At 38.6% G+C, this 24,118-nt stretch overlaps 1 protein-coding gene across 8 annotated transcripts in view; it reads left to right on the top strand.

Moving 5' to 3' along the window:
• The first annotated feature begins 10,180 nt into the window (after nucleotides 1-10,180).
• Nucleotides 10,181-24,118, top strand: part of RUBCN (rubicon autophagy regulator) — a 56,671-nt gene continuing 42,733 nt past the window's right edge. For 7 of the 8 annotated variants that reach the window (XR_006732682.1, XR_006732681.1, XM_045540067.1 and 4 more), the window contains exon 1: nucleotides 10,219-10,433. Coding sequence is in view for 6 of the 8 variants with exons in the window: in XM_045540067.1 (XP_045396023.1) it covers nucleotides 10,381-10,433 (53 nt within the window). In the remaining 2 variants the exon portion in view is untranslated. Of the gene's footprint in view, nucleotides 10,434-24,118 lie in introns of all 8 variants that reach the window. The other variant, XM_045540062.1, reaches the window with a different exon arrangement.

The following is a 24,118-nucleotide window of genomic DNA, read 5'->3' as shown; positions in this document are numbered from 1 at the left end:
GCATCTTTCTCTGATTCATTTGCGTTGGGAATGGATAGGAGGATTCATTTTCTTTCTAATCATCTCTATAGAAAAACTTAATAATATTTGATGAATTCCTGCATAATAGTTTTCTTTTCCTATTTGCAAAATGTGGTATTCCCTCTCTTCTTACATCATTCTCCTTCCCCAAAGTAACTGCGTTTGTATGGAAGCATTTAAATTAAATAATCCTCATAACAGCTTAAAACTATCTCAGACATTTGCATCCAAGGAAAAAACCTAGGGCAGGTATTCTATCCATCTAGAAATCTCTGCCACCTTTTTCTTTACACTTCTTAAAATGCTAAAATTTCTTTAACATAGAGAAACGAGTCAGAGCTTTGAGGTGACCTGAACCACAGTAGCCTGTGCTTAATTTAGTAATGTCATAATATCATGTGGTTTCCAATTTCAACACCAATGACACACTTTACTATTTTTTGCTTGGGGATCCCATGTTTTAAAATATCTCTTATTATGTCCATTGCATTTATTAATAACTTATTTTCCAATTTTTATTAATTAAAAAATGGCCATGTCCCAGCTCTCCTTTCCAAGTCTGAATTCAAAGTAAAGTTTGCAGTGACAATTTTGGGGTCACTACTACAATAAAAGTAACTGTGAATGGTTCCCTTATCTGTAGTGTGGATAAAACCAACGGCCATCACACAGACTTATGTTTCCAGCTGAAAGCTAAGAACTATAACTTTTTTGTGAGCTTGGGTAGTCTTATATTGGGGGAATGTATGATTTTTATTAGGTTTTTGGAAATATTATGTTACTTCTTATTCTCGAAGGTCAAGTTGTTTTTTTTTCCCCATGACAAAAATATAACTATATAGAAAGAGTGAATCAGCATAGGATACACTAGGTACAAGAAACTTTAATGGTAGAGGAACTTTTGGATTCAGAAAGATGCAAGGACAACATTTCACATGCCAAGGAGAATAGCGTGTATGCTTAGCACAATGTGCTTGATTTGATTTTACTACTCCTCTACCCTGTAGCCACCACCCCTCCCTGGACTACTAAAAACTAGAGAAAATGGGTTGTAGGCTCGATAGCTTAGTGGTACCTTTTTCATTCACTTCTGTCATTCACTATGTAATCTTGGGAGAGTCTCTGGGCCTCAAACTCAATCTTCAAAACAAGACACTAGTAATACTAAGTGTGGGAAGTATACTAAGTTATTCCTAAGATTTCTTACAGTTCTAAAATTCTCTAAGCACAAGACATTTTTCTCCACATTAATTAGCCTTCTCTCATTAGAAATAATTTCTACAATCTACGCTTATTTGTGGGAGTAAACTACAGGGAGGAACCTTAGGTTAAGTTCTTAATTTTATGGAAGAAAATTAATGCATTTAGAGTTTGGATGCATTTTGCACTTCAGATATTTATAGGACAGATAACAAAAATCCCAAATGGATAAAATCCTCCTGACCACTAACATTAAGATTCTCTTTTATCCTGAACTTCTCAAAACTGAAGCCTCATGCCAAATCTCCTTGGCTCTAAAGGACGTGCCCCCAGTATTTCCTTAACCAATCCCAGCTGTTGTGTTTTGGACTTTCAGGTTTCCCCAAGGCCCTAGGGTCTCAGACTCTCAGAGCAATCACCCAGATTCTAAAGGGAAAAACAAGAAAACAAGAGTGAGGCATTATGGGCAAAAGTAGGTCTGTCACACACAAAACAAAACAAAATAGCAACCTGAGACACACACAGCAAAAATGAAGAGACAAACCAAGAAACCAGAATGGGGTTTCTGTCCAAGAAGTCAATCAGTCAACTACAAGGGCTGGAGTTATCATAAAAGGTGAACCTTACAATTTTCTGGGGCATGAGAGGCAGTTATTCATTTAATCATGTATTCATTGAGCACCAGGCATTGTACTAGGCCCTAGGGATAAAATGGTGAGTAAGGTGGATACAGTCCTATCTTCACACAGCTTGCAGAACAAAAAATATTTTCTGAGCACCTGCTGTGAGTAAGGCACTATGCTGAACATGGGGTATACAGCCTTTGTCTGGTGTACAGCAGTTCAGCAGCTTCATCTCAGTCAAAATAAACATAGAATTCAAGCAGTTGCCCTTTTAAGAGGCATGATTTCACACAATTTAGATAAGACAACATCTAGGATTGCCAGATAAAATACAAGGCCAGTTGAATTTGAATTTAAGATAAACAGTGGACAATTGTTTAGTATAAGTATGGCTCAGGTTTCAGGTAAACAGCAACTTTTTTTAGTACAGTATGTTTCATGTAATATTTGGCATATATTTACACTAAACAATTACTCATTGTATGAAATTAAAGAATTCAAACTTAAAGCTGCTGCAACTTTAAATTATTCTGTGCCTTGAGGGGAATATGGCTATGTAGCCTGAGTCACATAGCATGCAGTTGGAACTTCTGCTTTTTCCTGTAAATGATGAGGAATGACCAAATGGTGCCAGAGAGAAGACCCTCTCTAGTTCCCCCCAGAACATTACTCCTCCTCATGAAATGTTAAAGCAATCTTCCTTGGAATGTAACAAGCTATACTAATCGAATTGCTTTAAAGAATGGCCTTGTATGGAAATTATTGCAACCCTGCTAGAGCTATTACTATCTGTGTAAGTGAAACCTTAGCTTCTGCACTTTGGAGCCCTAACCCCCACATCCCTTCAGAGTCTGTTATTCCCAGATAGCTATCCTCAAGCTTTGTGTTAGAATAAACTGTACACTTAATCATATTTTCTGAATTTCATTATTTAAAGTTGTTATTTGTTTATCTGAAATTCAAATTAAACTTCGAGTCATATATATGTATGTATGTATGAGTGTGTGTGTGTGTGTGTGTGTATATTTTTTTTTTTTTTTGAGACAAGGTCTCCCTCTGTCACCCTGGCTAGAGTGCAGTGACATCATCATAGCTCACTGCATCCTCAAACTCCTGGGCTCAAGCAATCCTCCTGCCTCAGCTTCCTGAGTAGCTGGGACTACTTGCATGTTCCACCATACCCGGCTAATTTTTCTAGATATTTTTAGTTATCCAGCTAATTTCGTTCTATTTTTTTAGTAGAGACAGGGTCTCGCTCTTGCTCAGGCTGGTCTCGAACTCTTGAACTCAAATGATCAGCCCGCCTCGGCCTTCCAGAGTGCTAGAATTACAGGCGTGAAACACCATGCCTTAAGATGCCATTTATTAGATTGAGGAAATTTCCTTTTACTCCTGATTTGCTGAGAGTTTTAATCATGAATGAATGTTGAATTTTCTCTAACACTTTTCTGCATCTATTATCAAATGGTTTTTCTTTTTTAATTTATTAATATGGTGAATAACATTGACAGATTTTCAAATGTTGAATGTTGATTTCTTTTTTGAATATTGATTTTCAAATGTTTGCATTTCTGGGATAAACCTACTTGGTCATAGTGTGTTATCTTTTTTACATATTGTTGGATTGGTTTGCTAGTATTTTGCAAAGAATTTTGTCTTTTCATGAGTTATAGTGTTATGTAATTTCCTCTTGTAATGTCTTTGATTTTTATGTCAACCCATTTGCTTTTCAGAAGAGGATTTCTAGAATTCATATGTTGGCATAATGTGTATTTTGCCTATATAATAAGGGAGTAAGGTATAATTTATATTATATATAGAGATGATATGTGTTAGATATAACTAATTGTTGAGGGTTAGGGTCAAGACATGAGAACCCCAGGATTGGGACAGGACTTTGCCAAACAGCAACCTGTGGACATGTCATTTCACTGAGCAAAAGCTGCTCGACCTTGAGGCGAACCTTCCACTGATCGGGGATGTCTACAAACGGACCCCCACCTTGAAGCCTGAGGGCCACAGCCTGGATGTCTGCAAAGGGACCAGGGCTTGTAATCAGAAGGCAGAGAGAATGATCAAAGGATGTCAGCCCAGCAGATAAGAGCAGTTTGCTAGTCTAAGCCTGAGGCAATGTTCCTATCTCTCTCCTGAGTTCATGTTTCAGTAAATAAGGAATTAGATAAAGTAGAAAGAAGTAAGTGGTCTCTTCATTCCGTTTGGATTATGTGCTTTACTGCTGACTCACGATTTTATCTTTAGCTTGTGTATACTTAGCTAGTTTATTGTTACTTTGGGAGACCTCAAAACTTAAACTCATGATATGTGCATGTAAATGGGTGACTGATAATAATTATTTGCTGAAAGAATAAATATTAATGCGGGACTCCACTCATGGCCTCCTGGCTCACGGGAATGATGGAGTACCCCTGATTTCCCCATCACTTTAGTCTATACTTTGTCTCTGTCTCTTTTATTTCCAATCTCTTGCAATGTTCCTGCCTGGGACCTGATTTGTTGGGAGAGTCGTTAACTCCCAGCAACTAATTAACTAATAATTAGTTATTAATTACTAATTAGTAGTTCCCTTAAACTACTTATATATACAGTACAGGTTTTTCCCCTTTTCTGCTCAGTTTTCCCGTTCTACTTCCTTTGCCACTGTTTTCTGCTATAGTAGTTTTTTCTTTGACACCTTGCTATAGCTTTCTGTGCCTCTTCTCCATTGCTCTTTTCCTTTGTTCTAAATTTTGCTGTTCCAGTCTTCTGCCTTTTCATCTCAGAATTTGTTCATTCATTTATTAATTCATTCAACAGAGTTTGAGTTCCTACTAGGTGTAAGACACTGTGCTAGATGCTGTGGATGCTGCGGAGAACATGAGAGACAGACTTGCAGGCATGGCTGCTGCATTTAGGAAACTCAAGAGCTACAGAAGAGCCTGCCCACCTCAGCTAGCCAGTTTAAAGGACCATTACTGGTCTCTAAGTCCCTGACTATCAGTTTCCTTTGACAAGAGAATCTGCTTTGGGTGGACAGGGGAAATTGAAGGGAAATTCTTCCTGGACTCAAAGATTGGACCTATCAGCTCACTCATTAATAGGCCTTGCCTTCCCTGTGCAGGGTAGGGGTCCCGACCACCAGGGGTTCTAGATTGATTCACTGAATGACCAATTGTGGAATTTTCCAAAGCTAAACAAATTTACGTAAAGCACACAATTCCCCTCTATTTACATACAACTTGTTTCTTTTAAAAAGATATCCTCAATTTATACTGGATAGATTTATAGTCCTGGAAGGCTTGGGAAGCTGGGATTCTGGGATCTTTAGGTGTTATTCCTTCTCTTCAGGCTTCTTCCCTCTTTGCCCCTCAGGTTCCCTGCTCTGGGATGAGGAGCTCAGGCTAGGCTGTGGACTAACTCTGTTCTTTATCTTTCACTCAGCAGAGGGTCCCTTCTCTTGGCCTAGCTTTATCCAGGTAGAGTTTCAGGGAGTTGGGACAGGGACAAATTGAAAGTTCTTTAAATGTGTTAAGGGTTTGCCCAGTCCAGAAATAAGATTTTCTTTATTTTCATTTTTATATTAGAAATTCCAAATTTGTACACATTGTTCATAGCTAGCAGGAAGCTTTCCTATATAATTAAATAAATGCACCAATACTAAATGCTTAGAGGGAGTGGAAGTAAAAACCAGGTAATTAAAACTTGGCAAAATTCTTCAAAAGCTTTTTTTTCTTTTTTTCCTTGCCATTTGACTTTGCAATAAAAAACCTTTTAAATTAATATCATCAGCTGAACTTCTATAAGCTTCATATATGGCTAAAAGAAAAAGAATTTTAGTAAATCAGTAAATTTGGTAAGGTCAATGAATTGGTCATTTGGCAAAATTGGCTAACAAGACTTCTAAAAATGCTAAACTATGGGGAAAACAGAAATTAATTTGAAAATATCTTCAAAATTAGTGATTGTAAGCCAAGAAATTTCCATGTGAAACACTAAATTTTGGTTATATTTAGCAGGATAGAGCCATAAGAAAACAAAACCATACTCAGATCCTTGACTATTTTTTTTTCTTTCTTTCTTTCTTTTTTCTTTTTTTCCTTTTTTTTTTCTTTTAACTTTCTATCCTGGACATTCTAAGATCAACCTTGACTATTTTTTAAACATTCAAATCTAGAGAAAAGTTGCAAAAATAGTACAGTGAGTACCCATACACCTTTCACCTAGATTCACCAATTATTAAAGGTTTGCCACATGTGCTTTTTCTCTGTATAGGTAAATAGATATTATTTGTTGTTCTTATTGGACAATTTGAGAGGAAGTTGCAGAAATCATGACTTTTAAAAATATATCTCTAAGAAAATTCTTTAATATACCATGCCAAAATTATCAATTTTAGGAAATTTAACACTGATGCAATACTATTATCCAATGTATAGTCCATATTCAAATTTTGCCAATTATACTAAAAAAGTTCTTTATAGCATTTTTTTCCCAATCTAGGATCCAGTCCAGATTCACATGTTGCATTTCTTTGTCCTGCCTCTTGTCTTCTTTCATCTGAAAAAGGTCATTAGCTTTTCTTATTCTTTTATATTTACATTTTTGAAGCTTAAAGGAGGTTGTTGCATAGCTTGTCCCTCAATTTGGTTTTGTCTTATTGTTACCCAGTGATTAGATTCAGGTTATTCGTTTTTGTCAGGAATACTATGTAGGTAATGTTTTGCCCTTTTTAGTGCCTAACATCAGGAGGCATATGATGTCATTTTGTCTTATGATTAGTGATCTTAACTTTGATCACTTGGTTAAGGTGATGCCTGCCAGATTTCTCCATTGTAAAGGTAACTTTTTTCTCCATTTGTAATGCACAAGTAATCTGTAGGGAGATATTTTGAAACAGTGTAAATATTCTGTTTCAGAACAAATTTCACTAATGGCTTTAGCATCCATTGATGATTCTTGTCTGAATCAATTACTACTATGGTGGTTGCAAAATAGTCATTTTTCTAACTCTACCATCCCTCTGCATTCATTAGTTGACATTCAACTGTGAAGCAAGGTTCCCTTCCCCCTTTCTTCCTTTCTTTTTCTATTTATTTATTATTTGCATATCTATCTATCCACAAAAATTCATGGACTCATTTGTGTTCAAAAATTCTACTCTGACAAGCAAAGGGGTAAAGAATGTAAGGATTGTGTTTACCTTTGAAGATAATGTAGATATATACATGTATACCTTATGAGCTGCTCATTTTGATTTTCAACTTGTTTCTGGCTTGGCCAGTGGGAGATATCCCTTAACTTTAAAAAATGCTGCTAAGAATAATTTTAGTGAATATAATAAAACAGGCTGGGCATGGTGGCTCACACCTGTAATCCTAGCACCCTGGGAGGCCGAGGTGGGAAGATTGCTTGAGATCAGGAGTTTGAGACCAGCCTGAGCAAGAGCAAGACCCCTTCTCTACTAGAAATAGAAAAAATTAGCCGGACGTGGTGGCGTGTACCTGTAGTCCCAGCTACTCAGGAGGCTGAGGCAGGAGGAGCGCTTGAGCCCAGGAGTTTGAGATTGCTGTGAGCTAGGCTAATGCCATGGCACCCTAGCCTGGGCAACAGAGCGAGACTCTGTCTCAAATAAATAAATAAATGGAATATAATGAAACAGAACATATTCATGACTATATTGATATTTGTTGAATATATTCAAGAAGACACAATTTAAAACCAAATTTTGGCAAATAGATAAATGTAATGAGGTTATAAAAATCAAGTTACTTGAATGATTGACTGATCCTTGAGTGAAACTGGCTTTCTGCTATTTGTATAAAAAGACATCCTGGTAAACTTGAAAACAAATAAGTTGATCAAGATCAAATAAATTTCTTCAGGTTTTTTGACTTTTAAAATGTAAATTCAATAAACAATTGGTACATAAGGCCATTCCATTTCTGTGACATTTATTGAACTCTGATGGTAGATATTTTTGCATATTTGGTGACTTTTTGTATTTGGACCTCAGATGTACAAAATTGGATTAATCATAATTCTTGGTTCTTGATATACTGTTATTTTCCATGCATGGTTCATTTTTATTTATTTAGATATTTTTAAATAACTTACAAGAATTAGTTATAGTTTAATAACTAACTAGTTATTTTAAAAACCATGCACCTACAAACCCACCACTCAAAACAAAAGCTAGAACAGGCAATAACCCTATGATCTATCTATTCCACTTCTAGGTTTGTTCTTAGAAACTCTTGTTTACATACAAGAGGAGACATGTACAAGAATGCTCACAGCAGCACCACTTACAATAGCAAAAACCTAGAAACAAATGCCTATTAATGGGTGAGAGCATGAATAAACTGAACATGAATATATGCATTCATATAATGGACTAATACACCGCATTCAAAATCAATAAACTATGGTGACATACAACATGATGAATCTTAACCAATACAATATTAAGCAAAAAAGTAAGGCCCCAAAGAATAAATACAACTTAACATATTTTTTTAAAGTTAAAGCACAAAAATTTGTAAAATGATGCGTTTTAGTAATATAGATAGATATAAAGAAACTACATAACCAGGGAAGCGATGGAATCATAAAGAAGAGGTTCAGGATTATGGCAGCCTAGGATGAGAGAAAGCAGAGGGATGGGATGGGGTGGATGGACACATGGCTAGTGTAGGTTATTGTCATGTTTATTAATTGCTTTCAAGAAAATACGGTACATATAAATCCAGATTTAGACATAAGGAAAATCCTGTTTTCAAAAACTTTTTGCTACAATTTTAGTTTTAGGATTTCCTGATAAAGCTGACTAACTTTCATGTAACTGAATGTTAAAATCATGTCACATTAATTTGGGATTATATTGTATGACAAAAAATGAAGTACATGCATTTATAGAAACAGAAGTTAGTGAAATTCCAATGACTAATACTGCCTCTTTCTTAAAAATTATAATCCTTTAGTAGGAAAATATACATTTGAACAGAGTATTTTTTAAATAAATGAAATCATAAACTGCATTAAAATGCTCTTTCATTTCACTTTTAATTCACAAAAAAGTTTTCTCCAGTTTGAAAATTCCTAAAAGGCATACATATATTTGTGTGTGTGTGTATTTTTTTTTTTCCTTGAAACAGGGTCTCACTCTGTTGCCCAGGGTGGAGTGCAGTGGTGCAATCATAGCTCACTGCGGCCTTGAACTCCTGGTCTCAAGCAATCCTCCTGCCTCAACCTCCTGAGTAGCTAGGACTACAGGTGCGTGCGACCGCATCTGGCTAATTTTTAATTTTTTTTGTAGAGACAGGGTGTCAGTCTCCTGACCTCAAGCAATCCTCCTGGCTCTGCCTCCCAAAGTGCTGGGATTACAGGTGTAAGCCACTGTACCCTCCCAATTTTTGATAGTCATTAGATTTTCATGGAGTCACCCTTGATCCTTTCCTATCCCTCACTGGCCATATCCACTTCTTCACAGAGTAGTGCTGATTTTATTGCCTTAACATTGTTCTAATCTAAACGTGCTTGTTGTCTACAACCACTGCTCTAGTTTTAGGCCTAGGCTTGTAAACTAGCAACCCAAGATCCACCTTCAGCCTAAAGACAAGCTTTGTTTGACCTGTGCAAGGCTTAAATGTTTAAAAATTTGTTGCTATCATTTAAAAATTTGGAAATTGTATTTAAAAATACAGGTTCCAGCTTTTTTGAAAAATCAGAATAGCTGGCAACGTTCACTTACAAGAAGGTGAGACTTCCTTTCATGGAAAAGCCATGAGCTTTCCATTTCAGAGTTTCTGCCATTCTTTGAACTGGTTCACTTCACTCAGTGGCATTACTTGCTTGTTCCGTATAATGACTTCATCTCCTCTATCTATTCTTCCACACTTACCTCCAACATAGTACCTACCCCACCCCCTTTCCACATTGTCAAAATTAGCTTTCTCATCAGGTTTGATCAAATCACTTAATTTGCATATCCTTGATTTGCTAATTGTTTTCAGGATAAAATCCAAACTCCTTAAAATGGCACTTCATGATCTGGTCTCCCTCACCAGAATGCTTACACCATTCTGTTCCTTACTCCTTCCCAGCTTTGACTACTCAGAATCAGTAGTTCCAGGGTATAGGGTGACAGGGGTGTGTGAGGGTCCGCCACGGTACGGAGACTGTTAGCTGGGGCTTTAGACGCCAGTTCTCAGCCAGGTCCAAGCCTGCCCCGCAAGCTGCCGGGGTGCGCAGTCCACCGCGAGCTTGGCCTCGGATTGGATAGGGCGATGCATGCCGGGAGCGGTTTGGCCTCGAAAGGCTTGCTGGAAGTTGTAGTTCTTGGAGCCGGAAGTGGGGTGGCAGGGATAGAAACCGCAGCTGAGACAGCAGTCGCTGACGCTGCTGCCACCCGGGTGTAGCGCATCACCCCGAGCCCACTAGCTTTAGGTTCCTCCTCCGACCCCGGGGGGCTCTGGGAGCCCTGAGGGGCGAAGCAGCAGGGACGCCTCTGTTCAGCGGGGAGGCGGCCTCGCAGCCCCGGATGCGGCTGGAGGGCGCGGGAATGGACCTTGGTGGCTGCGAGGAGGAGAGCAGGTGGGCTGTGAGTGGGCCGGGGAGTCTGGCGCTTTTGGATGCACCGAAGCGCCGGGAGGCTTGGGAGGGGTCAGAGGGCACGGAGACTTGAAGTGCAGGTCCCGATAGATCTGAGAGCGACTAATGCGGCGGACTTGTTTGGGAAAAATTTAGGAGCGGAGGGACCGGCAGGGCGTGGACAGGACCAGGGAACGGGCTTAGTGACGGTGACGAGGAGAGTAGGTAGGATTTGTTGAGGGCAGGGGGAGCAGAAAAGGGTGAAGTTCAGGTCCTAGGTTGCTGGAGAGGAGGTGGATATTGAGAGTTTGGGAGAAAAGGACTGAGCTGCGGTAGTGAGGTTTTATAGGCCAGAGTCTGTAGGTAGGAGCAGGGTACAAGGTTGGTGCCCTGATTGAAACTTGCGGTGACAGCAAGTGGGGCCAATATTAAGAGGATAATTGTTGTAAGAATTCCTCGGAGCAAAGGTTAAGTGAGTGACCTAGGAAGAAGCTTAAACAGGGATGAATGTGGGGAAGAAGGCGAGAAGGAGGGCCTGTGGATGAAAGTGAGCGATTGTAATGGCAATGAGGTGGGGGTGGGGGCTTGTTCACAGACCAGAAATTGTGTGCGTGCCCTTTGTCAATGCTAGATCCCTGTCAGAGAGTGGCAGGACCTCTCTGTCATTTCCTTTTCGTCTTCAAACCTTTCACTTCTTCCTCACGGTGCAAACTAAGCAAGTTCACATTTATTTACATGGAACTATTGTCAGAAAGTTTGTATCTTCTAGAAATTAGGAAATTTAAGATTTCAAAAACTACTTTGAAGGATGAATTGGACTCTGTAATGGTGCTTCCCATATTTAGGGTTTGCTTCATTAGGAACTCTGTGCTTCACCTCTTTTTTTTTTTTTTTTTTCTGAGACAGAGTCTCACTCTGTTGCCCGGGCTAGAGTGCCGTGGCATCAGCCTAGCTCACAGCAACCTCAAACTCCTAGGCTCAAGCAATCCTCCTGCCTCAGCCTCCCGAGTAGCTGGGACAACAGGCATGTGCCCCCATGCCCGGCTAATTTTTCTATATATATATTTTTAGCTGTCCATATAATTTCTTTCTATTTTTAGTAGAGACGGTCTCGCTCTTGCTCAGGCTGGTCTCAAACTCCTGAGCTCAAGCAATCCGCCCGCCTTGGCCTCCCAGAGTGCTAGGATTACAGGCATGAGCCACCGCGCCCGGCCTGTGCTTCACCTCTTAACAGGCCGGAATGGTGACAGGCTAGAACAGAAATGTGGCTTTAAAGGGAGTCACTTAACATTTAGAAACAGTTTCAGATGCAGTGATGGTCTCAGGAGCAGCTGGGGTCCAAAGACTAGAGGCAGAAGATTTACCTCTGAGAAGATATCGACAGGAAAATTAACTAGATGTTGTGCCTGGGTGAAGACTTGCTATTTTTAAGGGTGACTCCACTTTTATCTGCACAGGTAGCCTGTGGCCTGCTGTACAAAACCTGGACTGACAGGACTTTGGGGTTCCTGCTGGAGATCTATGAATGATGTGTACTAAATGAAACCGAACATCTTACTTCCCTTTTCCATGTTTCAGTTTCTGCTTGTGTATATTTGGCTATTTATTCTTCTTCCAGATGTCTGTGAAATGCTTTGTGTAAAACGTCCCATGTAAATTCTAATTAAGTTTTAGGGTTATTTTGATTTTCCTCTACAGTTCACGTGGTGGAGGCTGAGTTAGAAATTCAGGTTCAAATTTCTTCCCCGTCTGGCTGGAATTGGGTTATTTATTTATTTAATGTATTCGACAAACACTTATTTACCACATGTCAAGCACTGTTTTAAGATATTAAGATATACTGTATTAACTTATTTAATCCTCCTAACTACTGTATGATGGGTACTATTATTATCACCATTTCACAGATGTGGAAACTAAGTTATGGATAGGATAAGTGACTTGCCAGGGTCATATAGCAAATCCCTAGAGGAACTGGGATTCAAACCCAGGCAGTCTGGCTCCAAAGTCTACACTTTTCTTTGTAAAGACGGGGTCTCACTATTGCCCAGGCTACTCTCAAATTCCTGGCCTCAAGTGATCATTCTGCCTTGGGTTCCCAAGGTGCTAGGATTACAGGCATGAGCCACTGTGCCCGGCCAGACTCTACACTTTTAATACCTATGCTAATAGTGATAAATGTGCACAACAGTGAATAAATTTTATAGCATTCTGTGCCTCAGTCAGTCTAGTAGTAGGACAGCTTGTTTGCAGGTATCTTTGCCTGTCTATACTTTTTATGCTTGCTTCTGAACCAGATAATTTTAATCAAAATTTAATTTCAGCAGTGGGTTTATCCCCACAAAGTCACTCATATTATTGTTATAGGCCAGCTCTGTTGGTGGCTGGTTAACTCAGATTATGTTGTTTAGTGAGGCTTCATCGTACTGATGACCTCCTTAGCTCCAGATAGACAACTACTGGTAAATACATGCCTTGGGCCTGTTAATTAAGATGTGTGGCTAGGTCACTGCAAACATAACCTTTCTATGGCCAATAAAATATCCAGTTCAGAAACAATCTTCTTGATGAGATAGCATCATTTTTAAAATGAAGGATAAAACTTTTCAGTAATATATTTTATGAAAGCAGTTGATAACAGTGAAGTGTGCATAAGCTTTAAAGCCAGATAGACCTGTATTTGAATCCTAGCTCCTCTTCTTAAGTTGGCTCGATCAAGTTACTTAACCTGTCTGAGTGGGAAGAATAATTGCCTTCCTGCCTGTGAAGATTTGATCAAACAATATGCATATAAAGCTCCTTCCTTAGTGCCTGGTATGTATGAAGTGCAAAAAAAAAATGTCTACTTCCCATTCCCGTCCCACTTTTTTCGAAATAAAGTGGGTGTGTGCTCCACAAGTTACTATTTGCAATGGTATAACTTGTTCTTCCTCTTTCCATGGCTTCTCTATCTGAGTTGAGCACAATATCTGGAATGTTGGCTTAGCTTTTAACTTCACCTTAGTAGTATAGTTATGTCATAGCTTTCCCTATTGTCTTCCGTGTGTGTAGCTGTCACTCTAGCAAAATGCTATAGTACTTAGGGATGATACCTAACTTTCCCTAGGGTTTCCTGAAGGCCAGTTGTTTGGAGATTATCTGGTGAAACTACTAAACATTTAAAGGGATGGTCCTTCTACCATTGCTCTGTCATTATAGACTGCCTTGGATATGCAGTCTACTTCTGAGCTTGGAACTCAGATACATGCATTGCTCAGTTTTCCTGGTCCAGTGATCCAGATAGAGTCAGAATTCTAGTGGCAAGATACTTTTTAGCATCTCCAAACTAAGCTTATTCCGCTGACCAAAAACTCCTCTGTTTTCTGTCTCAGTTGGATAGCATTTTCCACTCAATCTACCAAGCCAGAGCCTCAGAGTGAAATTTGATACTTCCCTCTTCTCTGTTTCCCATATCCAAACAGTTAGCAGGTTCTAAAATTCTATTCTTAATTTTTCTCTTGAAGCCTTCTTTTTCTTTCCATTTCCTATATAATGGTTTATATTACTAAAAAAATCCAATGACTATTATTGCATTGGAAATAGCCAAAACTCATTTGAATAACTCAAAGTCAAGAATTTGCCCCTGTCTCTGAGTTCTGCCTCCTGATGTGTTGGTTTCACTCTCAGGCAGACATTTCTACAGGATACCCTTAGCAACTCAAAGTTCAGCAATTCCAACCACAACAAAAAAAGGATGCAGTCCCAATAATTCCAGCAAAAGCAAAAATTCTGGGGCTGACTCTTTTTGGACTGACTTATATTCCTGTTCTTGTTATCATGGCATGGAATATGCTGCTCAGTTAGGCCTAAATTACATGCCCAACCCTTGTTCTAGGGCAGAATGAGACCTTCTTGGAACCTCATGGCCCATAGTAAGTGGTAGAGAGGGGTGGTTCTCCTGTGGAAAATCAAAGATTCTGTTACCAAAATAAAAGGACATGAATTCTGGACAGATGTAAACAATATATTCACTTTGTTATCTGTCACTGGGGACTATCTCAGTAACCTCCTAACTAACCTTTCAATCTGAATTTGTTCCCCAGTTCCAGACAACCTCCACACTGCTACTGTCTTAATTTTTGAGAAAGTTACTATATTTTACTCAGAGATGTTCAGTGGTTTTGCCATTGAAAATAAAATATTTTCTTGCTTCCTTCTTTCCTTCCTTTCTCTCTTCCTTCTTTGCTTCCTCTCTCCTTCTCTTCCTTCCTTCTTTTGGTTCTTTTCTTTCTTTCTTTCTTTTTTATTTTTCTTTTTGTATGTTATTTTCCTCCCTACACTCCCTTTCTTTATTTTTTTGAGACAGAGTCTTACTCTGTTGCCCAGGCTAGAGTGCCGTGGCGTCAGCCTAGCTCACAGCAATCTCAAACTCTGAGGCCCAAGTGATCCTTCTACCTCAGCCTCCCGAGTAGCTGGGACTACAGGCATGAGCCACCATGCCCGGCTAATTTTTTCTATATATATTTTTAGTTGTCCAGCTAATTTCTTTCTATCATTAGTAAAGAAGGGGTCTCGCTCTTGCTCAGGCTGGTCTTGAACTCCTGAGCTCAAACGATCTGCCTGTCTCAGTCTCCCAGAGTGCTAGGATTACAGGCGTGAGCCACCGTGCCCAGCCTTATTTCTGGGATGAAGTCTCACTATATCGCTCAGGCTGGTCTTGAACTCCTGGGCTCAAGTGATCCTCCTGCCTCAGCCTCCCAAGTAGCTGGGACTGCAGGCATGAGCCACCATTCCTGGCAAAATAGAATATTTTCTATGTCAAAACTCCTCACCGTGGTATTTTGTCTTTACATTAGTCCTATGACATTTCCAGTTACGAAACCATGGCATTCACCCACTCACATATCTTTATCACCATTTTCATTCTTGTTTCTCTGCACTTCCTGCAGTACCTCCCTCTTTGCCTGGAGAGCTCTTAGGCATCCTTTCAGTGATGCTCCTTTAGAAGGTATCCCTGACCTGTTCTTTTCCATTTCTCTGTTCATAGTATTTCTCACTTTACAGCATAGTTATGTAAGGGCCCATTTCCCCCATTACATTCTGAATTCCCTGAGAGATGGTGTATCTTCCTCTTTAACCAGCATAACCCCAGTGCCTGGCATATATTATAATTGGTTTTTAATGTATTTGTTCAGGGGATGAAAACATTAACAGTTTGGTCATGCCTCTTACAGTTGGGCAGGTGCCAGTGGTACTGTTGCCACTGAAAGGGCCACTTTTCCCCCTTTTATCCTTACTCATTTTCGTTTTTTCACATTTATCTTCATTTCCTATTTTCTTTCTTTTCTTTCCTTTTCCCCTTTGGTCATGCTAGAGATTAGCAGTTTATATAGAAATGACAGCAAAGCAGGATGATCACATGATTTTTGAGCAGTCCACACTGTTAGTTCAATTATTAGTACAAAAAGGATAGAAACATACCCTTAAAGCTCTTAGGAGAATCAGGACCCAGGAAGGGGAGAATGTTACAGCTGACTGCAGGGACCCTGAGCCAGAAGCTTTTCTCGGTATTCTCTCTTCCCACAGTTGTTTCTGCTTTTTATGACTTTATCACTTCTTCCACTAAATAGACATTTTTTTTCTTTCTTCTTCTTTTTAAAAATTTTTTCTTCCATAAGTTTTATCAACCTACCTGGGTGATTTTAGACCAGCTCTGTCCAGCATGATTGCCACCAGCCACATGTGGTAACTTAAGTTTAAATTAATTAAAATTAAATAAAATTTAAAATTTTAGTTGCTTAGTTATACCACTCAGATTTCATGTGCTTTATAGCCGCAGTGGCTGGAGACTGCCATAATGGACAATGCAGATATAGAACATTTCCAGCATCACAGAAATTTCAATTGGAAAGAGCTATTGTAGACTTTAATCTGGATTTTTTTCCAGAAAAAACTCTAGCAGCATGCTCATATGTTTTTAGTTCCTCTAGTTTAATCCATACTCCATTGGGAGTAAGGAAGATTATTAAAGGAAATTATTAATTTTAGTAGCTAAATAGGGACTTAGCAAACTATCTCTGAAAGTTCGTGGGGCTATAGCCTCTGCCATAGAAACTCACAGGAAACCTGCTGGATTGTAGAGCTGAAGAGATTAGTAATTCTTGACTAGATAATAGCAGAATCCCATCATTTCTAAGGGTTTCTAAAACAGTCTCCCAACCAGCTCTCTCATGTGGATGTTTTTGAGAAGAAAGTCATAAGAACCTTATGCTGTTCCTCTTCCACCCTCCTGCGAGACCATGATTTTCTTTTTGCCTACTCGAGTCCTTTAAGAGAGAGTTTTAAATTTTCCAACAGTGGTTTTTCCCCCTTATTTTTTCTATTTTTGTTATTTACTCATTGTCTTATTGCTTTCTGGTTAGAGACTATGGTTACCTCCTACTTTGGAGAATTTATTGACCTTTCTTTGGTACCTTTGTACAAGACTAGTTCTTGTGAATGTTCAATGGGTGCCTTATAAAGGTGTTCTTGGCTGGGCGTGGTGGCTCATGCCTGTAATCCCAGCACTCTGGAAGGCCGAGGCGGGCAGATCGTTTGAGCTCAGGAGTTCGACACCAGCCTGCGCAAGAGCGAGACCCTGTTCTGTACTTTAAAAAATACAAAGAAATTAGCTGGACAACTAAAAAAAAAAAATATATATATATATAGGTATATACATATCTATATATATATAGAGAGAGATACATATCTATCTATCTATCTATATATCTATATATATATATATATACACACACATATATAAATTAGCTGGGCATGGTGGCAGATGCCTGTAGTCCCAGCTACTTGGGAGGCTGAGGCAGTAGGATTGCTTGAGCTCAGGAGTTTGAGGTTGCTGTGAGCTAGGCTGACACCATGGCACTCTAGCCCAGGCAACAGAGTAAGACTCTGTCTCAAAAAAAATAAATAAATAAAAAGGTGTTCTTCAGGATGTAGCTTTCTAGATATAATAGAATAACTTTATTAATTATATATTAGTAAGCTCTTCTGATAACTTTTTTACTTTTGGTTTTCATGATCTGAGTGTTAAATTCCCATTATCATTGTTTTTTCCTTTCTATTTTCACTTTTCTGTTTATTTGTTTTATATTTCCTACAATTTTTGATTTTTGTGTGTATATATATATATTTTATATATTTTGAGGCCATGTTATTAGATATATAAAAATTAATGAGACACATGTCTTCATTATTCCTTTTTTGACTTTTTAAATATTCTTGCCTTAAATACAACCTTGATATTAATATCATAGTTTCCTACTATCTTTTTGATTGGCTGTTTTGTTTTAGATAGTTTTTTATTCCATTGACATTTATTTATTTATTTTTATTTTTTATTTCAGCATATTATGGGGGTACAAATGTTTAGGTTACGTATATTGCCCTTGTCCCACCTGAGTCTGAGCTTCAAGCATGTCCGTCTCCCAGACGGTGCGCACTGCACTCATTATGTGTGTATATACCCATCCCCTCCTCCCCCGTCCCATATGCCCGACACCCGATGAATGTTATTGCTATATGTGCACTTCAGTGTTGATCAGTTAAAACTAATTTGATAAAGGACTGATAACTAGAATCTATATAGAATTCAGAAAAATCAGCCAGAAAAAAATCAAACAACCCTATCAAAAAGTGGGCAAAGGACATGAACAGAAGCTTTTCAAAAGAAGATAGACTAATGGCCAACAAAAATATGAAGAAATGCTCAACATCTCTAATCATCAGGGAAATGCAAATCAAAGACATTTATTTTTGTCTCATTTCTGTTTGGTCTTAATCCTGTCATCTTTCAGAAATAATTTTTTTTTCTTTTTTTTTGTTTTTACTCTATGTGCACAAATGGTTACAGCAAAAATAATTTTTATAACACTTTCTTGCTATTTCCTTCTATCAGCAATTTTTAAAGTAGGCTGGTTTTAATTCTAATGATGGTAACCTTTTACTTTTAAATAATGTACCCAAAACTGAGGAGACTGAAACACTTTATTTTTCCTCTTGTGCCTTTGCTATTGAAGTGGTGTCATTTGCCTCCTTTACCTTTTTTGTAAAGCATTTTGCTACCTAGAAGATATTAGGTGAGACTGTAAAGTAATGAGATTGTCTTTCTTATATGACTCATGAAATTACCCGTAACTATTTTGTCATAAAAGCTTTTTTTTTTTTACCCGTCAGCAACATAATTTTATTCTTTTTTTTAATTCTTATTTCAGCATATTGTGGGGGTACAAAAGTTTAGGTTACGTATATTGCCCTTGCCGCCCCACCCCCCATAAAACCTTTTCTGTTTCTTGCATTCTATCAAGCAGATTTGAGTCTCTGCTATGTACAGATCACATCCAGTATTTGAAGAAGTCTTTCCTAGCTTTCCTGCTTTAGTGAGAGCACCAAGAATATAAACAGGGCCTTGGAATCTGTGTTCATCAAGAGGAGATTTGAAATTAGTTTAAATGTAGTTGAGATATTCTTTGGATGGAGCACTGTGACCAGATTTAATTAATGTGGAGCACTGTGACCAGTCCCACAAATTTTTTTTGTTTTTGAGACAGGGCGTAACTTTGTTGCCTAGGCTAGAGTGCAGTGGCATCATTATAGTTCACCAAACTCCTGGGCTCAAACGATTCTCCTGCCTCAGCTACCCCAGTAGCTGGGACTACAGGTGCATACCATCATGCCCAGCTAATTTTTTCTATTTTTAGTAGAGATGAGGTCTCACTCTTGCTCAGACTGGTTTTGAACTCCTGAGCTCAAGGTGATCCTCCTGGCTTGGCCTCCCAGAGTGCTAGGATTATAGGTGTGAGCCACTGAGCCTGGCCCCACAAAATTTTTGGCAGAATTTTCTCGGAAGCAGAATGGGTAAGAAGGATTTATTCTAGGTATCTTTCCTGATTTAGTTGGATTCATTTAATTTATACAATGGAAGTTCAAAGGGGGAGAAAAGGGAATATTATTATCTGCTCTAGAATGGTCCTTTCTATAGATTGTCAATTACACTCTAGCATATGAAGTAGTTGTTATCTCCATTTTACAATGAGGGATCTGAAGCTTAAAGAGTTTAAATGGCTTGCTCTTCTGGTTTGTGGAGAGCTAAGATTCAAATGACAGTTTAGTCTGACTGTGGTCTATTTTCTTCCCTCTGACATTTTCTCTCTGCTTATTAAAATACAAAAGAAATGGAAAATACATGGCCTCTTTCCTTAAGGAAACAATTATTAAATAACAGTTGTTTTTTTTTTTTTTTTTTTGAGACAGAGTCTCACTCTGTTGCCCTGGCTAGAGTGCCATAGCGTCAACCTAGCTCACAGCAACCTCAAACTCCTGGGCTCAAGTGATCCTCCTGCCTCAGCCTCCTGAGTTGCTGGGACTACAGGCATGTGCCACCATGCCCAACTAATTTTTTCTGTATATATTTTTAGTTTTCCATATAATTTCTTTCTATTTTTAGTAGAGACGGGGGTCTCACTCTTGCTCAGGCTGGTCTCAAATTCCTGACCTCGAGCGATCCTCCACCTCGGCCTCCCAGAGTGCTTAAATAACAGTTTTAAGTGTTATTAGGAGGATTGGTATATTCACAACATATGCTATAGCAGTTCTAACAAAAGAATTAGTGGGTGAGATTATTTAGAACCTTTTGAGAGCATGTTGAACTAGAGCTGAATCTGAATCCTTGAATGGGATGAGAAGAGAAGAGAGGCATTCCAAGTACAAAGATCTGCATGAATAAAGTCGGAGTGAGGTTGGCATGCTTGTAACAGAGTGTGGCAGTGAGAGTGACTATATTCAACTTGAAAAGTACTGAGTAGTAAAGCTGGTATTTAGATTGGGACCACATAATGGAGAATTTTTGAACTCCATACTAAGGAGTTTCTTGGCGGATACGTTTCTGACAAGGGACTTTCCATTATTTTGTTAAATCTACTCATTGTTGAAATTCTATAAATTTAATGTCATTCAAATTTAGTATCATTGGTGAGCATTTGTTGAATAGGTAATGAAGTTCCAAAGCATGCCTAAAGGTACCGTTTATTCCCTCCTAGACATAAAGATTCTGCTGTCAGCCATTAAATGGATGGGACTGGCCAATTGTTAGGTTCTCCTGGGTGGCCCAGAGCTGAGAGATAAAAGAGTCAATTATGTTTTTTACTATAAGCATATTATTTATTTTAAAAGCAGCATATTTAACTATATAGTCTACAAGTTAAATACTATATAATTAAAACAGAAAATATATAGGCAGATAAGAAGAAAAATTAAACACAAATTAAATGTGGTAGCATCTTGCTACCTCAGTGTTACCAATAATTATTTAATGTAATTATGTTTTTCTCTACCTTAAGGAGGAACCCAATACTTCTTTCCAGGAAGTGCTTTCCGGCGTTAAAAGTCCCAGGGGCTTGCCTGACTGCAGTCTTTCAGCATGAGAAGCCCTTGGTACTTGGGTTATTTTAAAAACCCTTTATGGGGCTTTCCAGTGTCTCATTTGCTAACTTTGTTCAGATTATTGATCCTTTATTGACTGCTAGTCTCAAGGAAGGCCTAAACAGTCCCCCTTTTCTCTATATTTCCCTCATATCAATAAAGTTGATCACTATTAACATATCATTATTTCCATTAGTATTTTTATGTTGAGGCTATACATATAATTTTAGATTCTGCTTTTCATACTTTAACATGCTTTCATTAGCTGTGGAAACTCTTTTTTTTTTTTTTTGAGACAGAGTCTCGCTCTGTTGCCTGGGCTACAGGGCCGTGGTGTCAGCCTAGCTCACAGCAACCTCAAACTCCTTGGCTCAAGCAATCCTTCTGCCTCAGCCTCCCGAGTAGCTGGGACTACAGGCATGCGCCACCATGCCCGGATAATTTTTTCTCTATATATATTTTTTAGCTGAGCTGTCCAAATCATGTCTTTCTATTTTTTTTATTAGAGGTGAGGGTCTCGCTTTTGCTCAGGCTGGTCTCGAACTCCTGACCTCGAGCAATCCTCCTGCCTTGGCCTCCCAGAGTGCTAGGATTATAGGCGTGAGCCACCACACCCGGCCTCGGAAACTCTTTTTTTTTTTTTTTTTTTTTTTGAGAGAGAGTCTCACTTTGTTGCCCAGGCTAGAGTGAGTGCCATGGCATCAGCCTAGCTCATAGCAACCTCAAACTCCTGGGCTTAAGTGATCCTACTGCCTCAGCCTCCCAAGTAGCTGGGACTACAGGCATGCGCCACCATGCCCGGCTAATTTTTTCTATATATATTTTTAGTTGTCCAGCTAATTTCTTTCTATTTTTAGTAGAGATGGGGTCTCTGCTCAGGCTGATCTTGAACTCCTGACCTCGAGCGATCCACCCGCCTCGGCCTCCCAGAGGGCTAGGATTACAGGCATGAACCACCGTGCCCGGCTAGCCTCGGAAACTCTTTTTAAAGGTTTTTTGTTATTGTTTTTTAGGACTTCTGTGAATAAATCATCTTACTTTGAGCAGTTTTTACTAAGGATGAGAACTTAGGTTAAACAGGAAGTAATGATTAGATTAAGGAGGTCCTTGGAGGCCAGAAATAGACTTTTTTTTTTTTTTTTTTAAGAGACAGGGTCTCACTTTGATACCCAGGCTGGAGTACAGTGGCGCAATCATAGCTCGCTACAGCCTCCAGCTCCTGGGCTCAAGTGGTCTTCCTGCCTCAGCCTCCTAAGTAGCTGGGACTACAGGTGTGCACCGCCATGCCCGGCTACATTTTTTTTATTTTTCGTAGGAAGGGGTTCTCACTATGTTGCCCAGGCTGGTCTCGAACTCCTGGCCTGAAGCAATCCTCCTGCCTCTGCCTCCCAAAATGCTGAGATTATAAGCGTGAACCACCTCGCCCAGCCTGGAAACTCTTTTTGATCAAAATTTTTTTAATCTGTAATGATATTCTATTACATGGATATCCTGCCTCTCTCCTTCCACACCAGGGATCAAATCATTGCCTGAGTTGGGACAACCTGACCTTCAACTATGATGTCAGGTAATGATACCCTGACCTGTTCCAGATAAACAGCACACTGTGGAAGGGATATGCCAATAAGCTAAAGCTGTTTCCTTTTACCACTAAAAAGAATGTTTGGGGTTTGAAGAGATGTCGATATATATTTCTTATATTGAATCTCATTTTACAATTGTAAAGTACTTAGTTACATTTCTTATATTGAATCTCATTTTACAATTGTAAAGTACTTAGTTATCATATATTCCACTTATTTTTAGTGATTAGTTATATTTTAGTTATATGATGTAGTACTTTTTAAAAAAACATTTGTTCATAACTTTTTAATTTTAATCTCGAGTGTTACTTCTTATTGTAATTTGGCAATCTTAAGACTGAGTAGGCATTTAGGAAAATTTTTTCTAGATATACTTCTTTGAGTCACCAAAGCAATTTCTATTGCTCCTTAAAACAGGAATGTGGTCAAAATCCTCCCAGAAGAAAATAGGTGGGTCTTTATTCTGAGATTTGCTTTACTGTGAGTTGATGGAAATGATTCTGGTGGAGATGGGTTATGCTTTCCTTTGCTACTCAGGCCTGATTCCTCCTTGGCATAGAGTGAGATACTTAGAAACACGTGCTTTTAGTTTATGGTGATTAAAGGAGAACATTCTGTGTTCTTGCAGAAATGTCTCTACCAAGAGCTGCTTTGAACCTAATATGCTTCAAAGGCCTTGGTTGCGCCCAGATGAAGGTTACATGTGAATACAGGGTGATACTATCCAAATAATTATTATCAAACAGGTTTAACCTAGGAAAAACTGACCTTACCTGCTGAAAATGTGGTAAAAAAGAGAGAAAGGGTGTTTGATTTCTCCTTGGTGATCTGTTTATTGATTCAGGCATGAATGGATTAATCAACCACTGTGTATGGGCTTCAATTGAATTAAGTATTTCAACTCTTTGATAATGATAATTGTGTCATTAGGGCAAAGGCTCATAAAAATATGAAGACACTACAAGAGATGGGCAATATAAAAAGATGTAGTATGGAGCATTAAAAATTTCAACTGTGGGAGGGAATAGAGTTAAAGAATGGAGTTTTTGTTGATTTGTTGCTTTTCCTATCTTTATGATGAAAATTAAGTTGCCATCGGTTTAAAATAACTCCATATAACTACAGGATGTTTTTTGTAAGCCTCATGGTGACCACAAAGCAAAAATCTACAGTAGATACACCAAAAATGGAAAGCAAGGAATCAAAACACACAAGTATAGAAGATCACTACACCACAAAGGAAGACAGTAAGAGAGGGAAAAAGGAGGAAAGGAGCTACAAAAAAGCTAGAAAATAAATAACAAAGTGGCAGTAGTAAGACCTATTTATTGATAATTACTTTAAACATAAATGGATTAAATTCTCCAATTAAAAGACTTAGAGTGACTGAATAAAGAAAAGACTGCCCAACCATATACTGATTGCAAGAAACTCACTTTATCTGTTAAGGGCATGCATAGACGAAAAGTGAAGGGATGGAAAAAGATACTCTGTGCAAATGGAAACCAAAGGAGAAGAGAAATAGCTATACTTATATGAGATAAAATAGACTTCAAATCAAAAGCTATAAAAGTAGACAGGAAGGTCATTATATAACAATAAAGGCATCAAGTCAGCAGAAGGATATAACAATTGCAAATATGTATGCATTTC

The sequence above is a fragment of the Lemur catta genome, chromosome 1 (assembly GCF_020740605.2).
Source record: "Lemur catta isolate mLemCat1 chromosome 1, mLemCat1.pri, whole genome shotgun sequence".
Taxonomy (NCBI): domain Eukaryota; kingdom Metazoa; phylum Chordata; class Mammalia; order Primates; family Lemuridae; genus Lemur; species Lemur catta.
The sequence above is the reverse complement of the archived record's forward strand: the minus strand, read 5'-3'. Positions and strand labels throughout refer to the sequence as shown.